The sequence below is a fragment of the Mus pahari genome, chromosome 10 (assembly GCF_900095145.1).
Source record: "Mus pahari chromosome 10, PAHARI_EIJ_v1.1, whole genome shotgun sequence".
NCBI classification, from domain to species: Eukaryota; Metazoa; Chordata; class Mammalia; order Rodentia; family Muridae; genus Mus; species Mus pahari.
Genome location: NC_034599.1, coordinates 88,609,142 through 88,621,505, shown reverse-complemented (window position 1 = coordinate 88,621,505; position 12,364 = coordinate 88,609,142). Strand labels below are relative to the sequence as shown.

Sequence of the window (12,364 nt, the reverse complement as noted above, 5' to 3'; positions counted from 1 at the left end):
AACAGCTTCATAGTGAGGCAGGTGCTGAGGGACTGACTGCTGCCTTCCAGAGACACCAGGCTTTGCCTCCTGCAGGTGGGAATCTGTGCAGCCAGCAGCAGCCATTCATGCTGATAATGTGTCTCTGGTAGCTCATGAATTTGTTGGCAACTTGACTATGCCCTGGCTGCCACAGTTGAGGAGTGACTAAGTAACAATTAAATTTTAAACAGAAGACACCAGCCCTCACCGGGAAGAGGTGAAATATGAAAGTGAAATTCAATACTGGCAACATTGAGGCAGCATATGTATTTGATTTTGAAAGAATTTCCATTTTTTTCCTTTGAATATTTTTAAACGAAATGACACAGTACTAACCTAGAAATCATCAATCTGACATCACTTCGCTAGTGGTAAAACAGCAGAGCCTTACCTGCAAGGGACAACTGAAAGACTTCCTTTATCATGGAAGGTACAAGAGGAATAATTATCATCAAAGCCTCCTATTACTTCCATTGTGGAATCAAAAAAAATTGCTGCTCTTCTCTATCAAGTCCGAATTGCTATCCTTGGTATAATTTTCAGAAAAAAAAATAACTATAGGAGGATGGTTCATAACTTAGGAAAGATTATACGTGAAACAACTGTGTGTGAAGCATAGAGAGACAAAAAGAGCAGCTTAGCCCCCAGCCTGACTGGAGATAGAATGGGAATTATGGCTGGCTCACAGCCTAAGTGAAGCCTTTTGCTTATGGAGACTGAAGTCTTCCTTATGCTATTAAAATATTGCTGTTATAACTGAACATTGATGCTCAGATATAAAATAATGGCAGCTGGGCAAGTTACAGACACCAAGTGATAACGAGCGTTAGAGGCACTAGATGATGCTGTTCTCTTAGATCTGTGGCTGTCAATAAGTAGTAAAGTTAACAGAACTCTACCATTTACTAAGCATCACTCCAAGTGCCCCAAGCGAATTCTTCTAATGATCAAAACAAGCCAAACTATTATGTAACCAGTCCTGGGTAGGCCATAATGGCAGATCATAGTTGATTTAAGCCAAAAGGCAAAGGAATCATGGTAGAGAATCAATGCCCGACCATTAAAGCAGGTCTTCCCTAGTTGATAAAAAGTAACAGTGGGACATCTAAGTGTGCCTTTCTTTATTCTAGAAATGCCTTCCTAAAAGGATGCTATAAACCAGAAATCTTCAAACAAAACCATATTAGAACACAGGCTCTGTGGAATTTGTCCACATCATGCATCCGCAGCCTAGGATCCCACTGGCCTGTGGAAGTCTCTTGATAATTATGTAATAAATCAAAGAATGAATCAGTGAGGGATGCCTAAGACAGTGCTGTACATTGAGAAAATACTCAATAGATTGCTTTGGTATCACAGTTTAAAGGAATTTGTAAATCAATTTTCTATAAAAAGAAGAGCTATGTTTTGACTTTGTGGTTGTATAAATCACAATTTTCATTTTGTTTGCTTAAAGTGAACATGAAATGAGAAAGCATTCTCATCTAATAGAGATATTATTAAAAACATGTTTATGGGAAAAGGAGAAAAACATTGTAGTGGGCTTTAAGCTCCTGTACAACCCTAGGGCTATTGTGGAAAACTCAGTCACCATCTTCTGACCCTGATTTTCACAATCAGGATTGGAGGCTGTGGGGTTTGGACAACAGTTCAGAGGGCTACATCTGTAGTCATACGTACTTTGTAGGAGAACTTACCCCAGCTATTGATTTAGGCTCTGGGTCTTGAGAAAATAGCACTCATTGGGTGTATCCATTGTTCTGGTTCTGAGATGCTACTGAGTGGGTTGCTTTTAGCAAGTGGCTTTTAATAACTAGTCAGCTTTCTCATGGCGTCAGATAAAAAAGGGATAGCATGCATTCATCCAATGACATGGGAGAAGGGAGCAGGGAAGATCCACGTTATGACTTGAACATGGCAATACAAAGTCCCATGTGTGGCTTCCACTAAAAAGTCATGAGAACCCAGAGGCCTAGGAAGATGGCTTTTTCAAAACAAGCCAAACTATTCATCATTTGGAATGGGAATTGCTGTTCATAGTATTCATACCTAGGAATTAACATAAGCGTCACTATGGGATAGAAAGCATTGTCAAGTTTTAGTTTTCCTTTTTTCCTTATCTGCTTATCTGTCCCCCTGCTATGATTAGTATACTGTTTCATTTAAGTCTACCAAATATGTGGTCCCAAATAATATGGGAGAACAACAAAGATACACGATGTTTATTTCTCCTGGAGTAGAGTCCCTACCGTTCATACTTCAGGGTCACAGGGAGTCTTTCCAGCAGGAACATGTAAGAGCAGCAGCATGCTGCTCCTGTAGTGCAGTGGGCCTCTCATCTGGTGGGTATCTGGTGGGTGTCTTAGGCTTTCTATTGCTGTGAAGAGATATCATGACCAGGGCAACTCATATAAAGGACAACATTTAATTGGGGCTGGCTTACAATTTAGACGGTCAGTCCATTGTCATCATGGCAGGAGCCATGGTGGTATACAGGCAGACATGGACGAGAGAGTGCCACTGGGCCTAGATTGAGCATCTGAAACCTCAAAGTCTACCCTCAGTGACACACTTCCTTCTCCAAGGCCATGCCTACTCCAACAAGGTCATGCCCCTAGTAGTGGTACCCCCCCCCCGAGACTCGGGGAGATCTCTAACCACATGGTTTTCTGAAATTTTATTACTGGGTCAATTTGCGAACTCATCGTTATCTCTGAGCATTCTTCAAGTCATGTAAAATGCTGGCAAGCACACACTAAGTTCTTATACTCATTGATGTTGGCACAGGGAAAGTGCTCAAAATGATTTTATGCTGCCCTTTTTATTTTGGAAAATGTCATTTTTTATCTCATGTCATTCGCTTTTGTAGGACTAATATATACACATGCTTAAGGAGAATGATGATAAATGACGGAATGGAAAAAGGCTCCACAAAGCAGACAGCCCAGCGTGACCATTAGTCATGAAGAAGGCATGCATGATTCCCACACCAGCTGTAACACCCTGACTCTAAGCAAATAATTCTATGCAGTGTCTTAAAATATGAATAAGGATGCATCCATTTTAGCTTCCCACCTGCTCATTATATGAGATTGTCAGTGAGGTTGATAGGTGGTTCAAACATTTTGGGTTTGGTCTTAATAGAACCAGCAGTAAATGGTGGGATAAGATGCATTTTGTCACCAACACAGAGCAGATGCAGCTTCTAAACCAGGGCCAGACTGAACACAGCAGTTCAGTTGCGTGGTGGACCAGAAAGTGACTACATGCAATATTTGGATCATTTGAGTTTATCCTTTAAGAGGTTGGACTGCTTTCAACCATGAAAAATAATCCTCCCTTGTATGAAATAGATAATCATCTTAATTTAACCAGAATCTTAGCCATGAAATTTTGAGCTCCTGTGTTATTAATGAGTTGCAAAATTCCAGTGCTTACAGTAGAAATTAATGAAACAAACAAATAAACAAACAAACACACAAACACATTTCTTTCTCCCTTTGTATGGTAGGGACTAGGGAAAGGGAAACTAACCATAGACTTTAGACCAGTTAAAATACCTGGAATCCAGGCCAGCTGTGTATGTCTGTCTGTCTCCAGAGTGAGATAAATAGGTCAAGGGGCTATGGGTGGGTGTCTACATGGGGCAGCCTAGATAAAAACCACTGGGCCTGGGCCTGCTTGAAGACTCCCTTAATAACCTTCAGATAATTAATAGACATCTTGCTACTTCAATACCTGAAGTGAAGGTGCCCTGTATAGAAAACATTGCCTGCTTGTTTGCTGCCTGTCTGGTATTCATTCATTCATTCATTCATTNTTCATTCATTCATTCATTCATTCATTCTTCATTTGTTCATTCATTATTGAGCAGGAGTCCCCTTCCTGCTAGGCATTGTTCTATGCTATAAGAACAACCAAAGAACAAGAACAGACCCAAATCTCCATCTCCAGAAAGAATATATCCTTGTCAGAAGAGGCAATCAAAACAAAGTCCATGGTATAAGGAAAATTTTAAAGCAGAGGAAAAATGAAGTGAATGCCATGGGCACTAATAGAGCCAGGAAGGTGCTGTTGCTAACAGAGCCAGGAAGGTCCTACAGGGGAGGAATGAGAGAGCAGAAGGGTAGAGGCATTTCAGTCTGAGGGGAAGTGAGAAGCTGGCCCTGACACATGCTAGGCACTCGGGGACAGGCTGTGACTTTAGTCTTCTCCTGGCTAGGACAGGACATTCCACCCCGTGGGCCCATGGGAATCCAGTACTTTGATGTCTGGTTTACATTTCTGCTTCCTTTGAGCTTGGTTAGACTGAGTCTATTCCCTCGGGAGATTGAAGTACTTGAAGTACCTTGGCTTTCTACTCCTGAAATGTTGAAGATATAACTTGTTTCATGGTGCTAGGAACTGAATCCAGGACCTCACACCTTCTGACTGCTCTATTGTTGTGCTATATTTCCAGGCAAAACGTTGAAGATAGGACTTGGAAACTTAGTGGCTCCTTCTTAGTAGTGTTCTCTGTGTGACCAGCAGTGACCTCTAACCCTGATGTCAAGTGAATATTGTCAACAGGTATTTGAAAGGTGAGCGTACTACATGGTGAGGAATCAGGTTGACTCTTTGTCTGAAGGACAACTTCATGATCTTCATGGTCTTCTTGAGAAATGGGATTTTTAAAAGTAATGTAAGAGAATCCTTCACAGTGAGCTAGGGTTTTGGAGAGACCTAGGATTGAATCATGGAATCGAATGTTACCGGCAGTGGAATGGGATGTTAGTTATACAAGTGATCTGGGAGTCTGGCTTTCTGTCACATGGACAGGGATAAGAATTTCAACCAAGAGTGGTTATGAGGTCCATGAAGGGCAGTGTCTCATACTGCCCTGGGGCTCAGTAGCATTTGTTCGCCTATCGTCCCCTTATGTCTCAATTTCATCTCTCTGCTGCATGATTCAGAATCGCTGCCCATGTTGAATTGTAATGAGATTGTCATTAATCATCAATTTTGGCACCAGAGGCTTCCAACACCACAGATGAACAGGAGAACCCAGGTTACTGTACCGAGGCCAACTTTGGAAATACAGAAGGCTAACAAATGGTCTCTTCATGTGTACTCTCAACTCTCCCCCCTCCAACTTCCTGCAGAGCCCGAGAAGAAAGTGAGGTAGTGAATGGAAATCCTCCTCCTTGTACTCTGCTTGGCCGGTGCTCATCTTCATTACATATGCATTTGTATGACACCCAACCCTCCCCAACCACTGTAGGTTTGAGGAAAACTTTTATGAGAATATACGTATGACTTGCTTAATGCCATGGAAAAGTAAAACAAAAAAAATTGTGTGAGCCCCAGTGGTTTATTTTATTGCTATTAATGATGAAATAATGAACCATTCTTGAGTCTGAACATTGGGCATCAACTGCATAGGGATGGGGACTCTAATGGCCAGTTTTCTAAGAGTGTACCTCGCTAGTCAATTAAACCCTAGCTTAGACATTGCTGCCAAAAGCATTTGTTAGATAGGGTCGAATGTACAATCAGTTGATTTTTAAGTAAAATAAATTATCCAGTGGGCCTCCACTGTAATTAGTCGCATAGCCTTAAAAGCAGAACTGAAGCTGCTCTGCAGGATTCTGCCTCAAGATTACAGCATTAGCAGCGACCCTAGTTCCTAGGCTGAGAGTCGGCCCTTCAAATTGCATGCTTGGGAGTTTCTTTAATTACACACACCAGTTCCTTGAAATGGGTCTGTATATGCGTATAAACATACATAAATTCCTTCCAGCAGTGTGCCTCCTGTTTTCTTGGAGAACTCTATTTAATTCAGGTGTGTTTGAAGGCTTGTTAATTCTTTTTCTCTTATCAAAAATTCCCTTTTTATGGAGCTAGGGATCAAATTCGGAACTTTTCATGTTAGGCAAATGTCCTATTATTGAATTAGCTTCTCAGGTCTGTTAGGAAGTATCAGTAGGAAGCTGGAGCAGGATGATGGCGAGTTCGAGGCCTGCCTGGACTGTAGACTGAGTTCAAGACCAGTATGGGTAACTTAGTAAGATGCTACTTCAAGATTAAAATATATACATATATTTTATATAATTATCTATCTATCTATCTATCTATCTATCTATCTATCAATAGTGAAGCCCATGTCTAAAATGTGAAAGACCCTGGTCTTAAACCCTCAGTACTATAAAAACAAGCAAAAATTCTTTATCCTGCTTTAACTATATGATGATATTCTAACATATGATGGATCAACAGCCTCATATTATATAGTTCATTTCTATGAGCGCCCTAAATTTTCCTTTGGTCAAGGCTAGGCAACCTGACTCCAGGAAGGGTCTGTCCCTACATTGGCAATGACTGGTATGGTCTAACCTGATAGGGTCACCAGATTTAGAGTGGCCAACAGAGTGAATGTAAATGCTAAATTCATAACTCGTCCAAAAATATACCTGTATCAAGAGGTCAGAGCATTGGAACCGGTTGGCATGCTCCTACTCTCTAGGTAAAACTCAGACCTTAACTAGGGCACAAACCCCTGTTGTGTATGAAAAAATATATTCGTGCAATGACGGCTGCACTGCAGTTTCCAGAAGGAATGCACAGGAGGACAAATTGCAACGCAGAGAGATATTACAGAGAGGATAAATCTGCTTTCATTTCTATTAGGCTGTCCTTAATCGTATGGAAATAAACCTTTGGTGGAAAGTGAGATTAAAAACTATGACATCATCTAAATTTAGAGCCACTGCTTGGAGCAAAAAATTTGAGTGGGCTCCAAATTTCATTTTCTTGTCTCCGAGTTAATTTTTCTACTTTATTTCTTTTTCTACGTTGCAGAGCTGCTTCACAGCACTTTCAGAATTTGGAGGACAAAAGTAAAAAACCTCGTACTGGGTTTCTGATTTCCCCATTTCCTAGCTGTGCATTTCATTAGGTTGTTTGCTCCAATCATTTCTCACCCCTTCCTATAAATTTGGTTATCAGGGACTGAAATCAATGGCAGGAGCCAATCCTGTTCCTGGAAGAGAAGTTCAGCGGGAGTATGAGCCTGCAACACCCTGCCAACATTACAAATCCTCCTAAAGACCAGGAAGGTTCCAGGTAACCAATGAGGCTAGAGCAAGCAAGAGGTTGCTAAGGACTACGATGCACCGCCCTTTGCAGCATGGTAACCTGGACTGCCCACACATGCAGGACTGAGGTGAGGGAAGGCACCTGGCCACAGACAGCAGAGAGATGTGTTTAAGCAGAATGAAGCTCCAAGCCTTGCCCTCCACAGAACCATGTGAACATCCTCTTGCTTACCCCTGCATCTTCTTGCCTTCTCTTGATTCCTTCTTAATCTTCCTTTCTGATTTCCGGGCCCTCCTCTAATCTGCTTTCCCTTGATCCCTGATGTGAATTTATGATATTTCTCACTGCCTCACACCCTTCCGTCATAGTTTCCTCTTCTTTATCTGTTTGCTGACTTCTATCAAACTTCCAAAAAAAGATCCTTTCTCTGATCTCACCTCCCCTCTCCCCAATGATGTGTTGTGGCTTTAATTGTTGCTTTGGGTTTTAATCACACAGTGAATGACTTTTTCTTACTAAAAGGAGAGGGATTTTTGTCATTGTAGAAAACGAGCTGTGAAGACCCAACACTTTCAGTTCACGGCAATTGTCTGTTTTCTCCCGAATGGTGCTCCTGACTGGATTAGCCATGGGCTGCTTGCTTCTTCAGGGCACAGCACTTCAGCCTAATTTTTCAACCCTCAAACTCACATGGCAGGGCATGTCTGAGTGGCTGCGTTCACGGTGATGGTGATGGGTAGAATTGTAAAAACAAAAAATGCTTTTCAGAGGAAAGAGTTTATTTACCTCAGTGTTCCTGAGGGGAAATTAAAGAGTGGCACTCTTTTATACTATGGCACCCCAGTCCTCAGCTCATCATTTTACACATGAAACAAAGGTATACAGTGGGCTCCTGGGAGGCAGGTGCAGCTGGGTCCTATCCAAGTCCATCAAGACCAACCAGAGACTGCAAAGGCCACTGAGACTGTAGAATGGAGCCAGTGATCTCTAGCCAACCCAACTGGAAGTAAGATCTTTCTATAGAACAACAAAACAGATAAGCTCTTCATCACCATACGATTTTGTTATCTGGCATTAGAAAATATCGGATCACCATAAAAACCTTCATGCGCCATTGACATAGGGAGTTCCCTTTGCCTTTTCAAACCTTGTCTACCATTTCAACCATGGTCCACATGGTTCTAGATTTTGAAATCAGTCCTCGATGTAAATTTGCCTGTGGATTTGCTTTACCTTTGTGTGCTCCTCAGGATACAGGCCTCACTCCTCCACGATGGGGTGCGGAGTAGTCTGCCCCCCCCCCCAGGAAGAGCTGCAAGTTTCTCATTACAAAGGATACTTGTGGTCAAATCCATACCACATCCTGAAGAGCTGTGCACTCTCTGTCTTCGTCAGGTTTTTATCCAACTTATTGGCTTCCTGGAAAGAGACCATAGAAAATGGTACATCTTAAATACGTGTCAAACCAAATCCAATTTAACTACATCATTAAAGAAACATTGAAAAAAAAAGTCTAGGCATGTTCATCTTAATGGCGAAAGAGTTTTCAAACTATCTCAGAGATCTTTCTGTGTAGATGAGAGTTGTTGGCACAATTCAGTATTTGCTTTCTTAATCATCTCAGCTTTATTAAATAGCTAAGAGATGTCACTTTTGGCCATCAGTGTCAAAGCTGCTTCTGTCCAAGGCTGTTGTGGGAGCATGGCAGTCCACTTAAGTCAAAGCTGGGTGTCATTTATCTATGGATTACCAAGAAATTACTAAAGAACATCCTTATAATTGTGACACTGGTTTATGCTTATTTTCTTTTCGATAGGTCACTCTTAAAGACTGTGACTACCTTTCTGTTAGGATTAGAAACAGTTCAAAGAGATGTTCCTGATAGGAAGCCATGAAGAACTGTAGATGTGACTCTTCTCCCCACGCCCCACAAACACCGTAACGGAGGGAGAAGGAAACAAGGATAAAAGAGAGGCACGATGTATTTGATGGCATGAAATGGAGAGACAGAGGAAGAAGGCAGGTGGAAATGCTTTGTGCTAAAGATACGTGCACTGTGGAGCTGGATCCCCCAAAGCATTTCATGGCTGCATCTTTCATTTTGCATATTAAGGAAAGTGGACTCTATTCAATTTCAATTGTGATGGCCACACATACTGGACTTAGTGTGGATTTTCTGCTTTGTCTTGGCCCAGAATTTCCACTCCAAACTATTCTATGACTTGGCTGATCTGGGGATACAGTGAGCATTGTTCTGATGCATGATAGCGTATGGGAGACCATGGAAACCCCACCCACTACACCAAAACCAGCCCCTCCCCAAGTCCAGGATGGTTTGATTTTTTGTTTGTTTGATGGTTTGTTTTTTTTGGATTTAACTTGTTCGTTGCTCTTTCGCAGCCAGCTCCATTACTGATAACTATGGATAGCTACATTCTGCTCTGTTAAGTCTCTCCCAGAACACGCTACAGCTCCAAGAAATGGAACTACAGAGAAGGCAAGTGCGTTCCATTGTTGCTTAACAGTTATCCTTGGCCAGAAACGGTGCAGCAGAGACTCACACTGAACTCAAACCCAAACTCATCATTCTTGTGTTTTAAGATCTCTTGGTTCAAAATTTAAAGCTTCCTATGTGATTCTTGATACTTGATATACCATAGCAAACAATGAGGACAGATGAACTAGACAGTTCCTTGAAGGTGCACTAAATCCAGCTTTTCTCGGTTTTGTTGTTGTTGTTGTTTGAGACAGCTTCTCATTATGTAATATTGGTTCTCCTGGAACTTACTGTGTAGACCAGGCTGGCCCAAACTCATGGAGCTCCTCCTGCCTCTGCTTCTGCTTCCTGAATACTGGGGTTAAAGACCTATGCCACCACTTCTAACCTTTTATAATGACCACTGAGAAAAATTATCAACAGGGTAATGTTTTCACACTAGCTCAGGTTAGACCTCATTTTCTATTCCTAATCCTTCCATGAGAGTCTGTTGTCTCTCATGGGCATTATGGGGTGCCATGCTGTACTGGCTAGCTTTGTGTCAACTTGACACAGCTGGAGTTATCACAGAAAGGAGCTTCAGTTGGGGAAATGCCTTCATGAGATCCAGCTGTGGGGCATTTTCTCAATTAGTGATCAAGGGGGAGAGGCCCCTTGTGGGTGGGACCATCTCTGGGCTGGTAGTTTTGGATTCTATAAGAGAGCAGGCTGAGCAAGCCAGGGGAAGCAAGCCAGTAAAGAACATCCCTCCATGGCTTCTGCATCAGCTCCTGCTCCCTGACCCACTTGAGTTCCAGTCCTGCATCCTTTGGTGATCAACAGCAGTGTGGAAATGTAAGCCAAATAAACCCTTTCCTCCCCAACTTGCTTCTTCGTCATGACGTTTGTGCAGGAATAGAAACCCTGACTAAGACACATGCCTTGGTCTCAGTCGTTAGAATATCTGCCCATTTCCCTCTAAAGGCAATGTAGTCATCTGGCTCAGTCTCCCTGTGCTTCTCTACATCTCTTTGTAGCCCTGTTCACCTAACAGTATCAGAGCAATCACTTCACACCGCAGTTTCTGCATCTCAAGGCAACACAGGCAAGCTGTTTATGAGTGGGTCTCCACTGCCCACATCATTGCAGGGCTAAGGTTCCAGAGCAAAACTTCTCATCATGAACAGAAGCAGTTCAAAAAGCTCTGCACCAAACGTGGAAGCCGTGTCTCCTTTTCTCCGTTTCCTTAAGTACGAGGACTTTGGGGGTTCTACCCATCAACGGGCATGGCCGATTTCGATGGCAGAGTAGGAGTAGCACCTACTAATTATCAAACAGTCACTAAGTAGTGTTGAAACAGTAACCACACCCCAGCCTCTTTTAAAAGAAAGGTTGAGGAGGTAAGCTGGGTGGTGTTCGGAGGCTCAGATGCCAGCCTTCAACAGCCCAGCTGAGTGACTTTGCAATAATGACAGTTCCTAGCTATTGAATGCTCGTTAACTTGCAGGCAGCGTGCTAGTCACATTATCCAGCCATTAGTTTTTCCAATCATTATTTTTCAATTTCCACCACAATCCATCTAGCTTGGTTGAGTTGTAGCTATTTTGCACTTAAGGACCTAGAGACCCCTAGAGAAGGGAAGCCATGAACACAAAGTCACCCAGTTAGCAAGGAACAGCAGGGAGTTGAGTCTGGAACTGAATTGCTAGACTCTAAAGATGGTGTTTCCTCCAAGTGTCTCCTATTAAACTGTTGAAAGCACAGCCATTCTCTAATGCACAGCATAATTTCATAACTCTTCTTTTTCTCCCTCCCTCTCTCTTTTTCCCTTTCTTCCTTCCTCAGATTCTTTCACAGGCTGACCTCAAACTTCACATCTTCCTGCCTCAGCTTCCCAAATGCTAGGAGTATAGCATACTCAGTAGGAGTTACAGTTTCTGGTCTCTAAGGAAGTAAAGCCATTTGGAATTACTGTATTTGAATTACTGACAGCTATAATAGCAGGAGATGCTTCTGGAACACATGTCCTTCAATGTCAGAGGACATCATAGGTGATTTTTGTATCTTGTGGATGATGAATGTATGCTTTGTCATTGCCTCTGTTTTAAGGACAAGGAACCCAAGGCGAGTGGGGAGCATGAAAATTTCTAAACACACTTTAAGTTCTTCAGCAGCAGGAATTCCTTCATCCAGCTAGAGCTCTGGCATATCAACAGAAAGTCAAAGAGGACAAAAGGGGTCTCTGAGCAGGAAAGCAAGGTCAGGATGTTGGGATGCAAGGTCAGGATGCTGGGATGCTCACAGACACAGAGATGGAATAACTATATACAACTCAGAGCCCTGGGATCTTCCTAAGGGTTTTCTATGACCTTAGAAACTCTCTCTCATCTTTCTTCTTTCCCCTCTTTTTCATTTTGCTTCCTAAGGCTACAATATTGGAACTTAAATAAGAGGACATATTTCTATAAAAATGTCTACAGGTGTTTTATTTTTTTATTTTTTTGTCATCTGATGGGTGCAATATATACTTAAAAACAACCTTTAGTTTAGTTGACTGACTAGAGATGTTATTCATCTCACTACGTTGGAAAGAAGTTGAATTCTAATTCTAATAAAATAGGGGTGGAATGTGTTTTCCCAGGTGGGAAATATTCCACTGATGATCAAGAAATGACTGTTTTGCTGATCCTAGTTAAAAATCTCAATACGTATTTTAAACATCTGTTGGCCCAGTTCTGGATCCATTCATTTATTTCTCTGGAGTTTATTGATGACTTAATAACTTGGTTATGA

The 12,364-nt window shown here is 42.0% G+C and overlaps 1 protein-coding gene across 1 annotated transcript in view; it reads right to left on the bottom strand.

The window, feature by feature from the left end:
- Positions 1-12,364, bottom strand: part of Slc9a9 (solute carrier family 9 member A9) — a 539,646-nt gene that overhangs the window by 83,743 nt on the left and 443,539 nt on the right. The window contains exon 14 of the mRNA XM_021206677.1: positions 8,435-8,514. Coding sequence (XP_021062336.1) covers positions 8,435-8,514 — 80 coding nt within the window. The remainder of the gene's footprint in view (positions 1-8,434; positions 8,515-12,364) is intronic.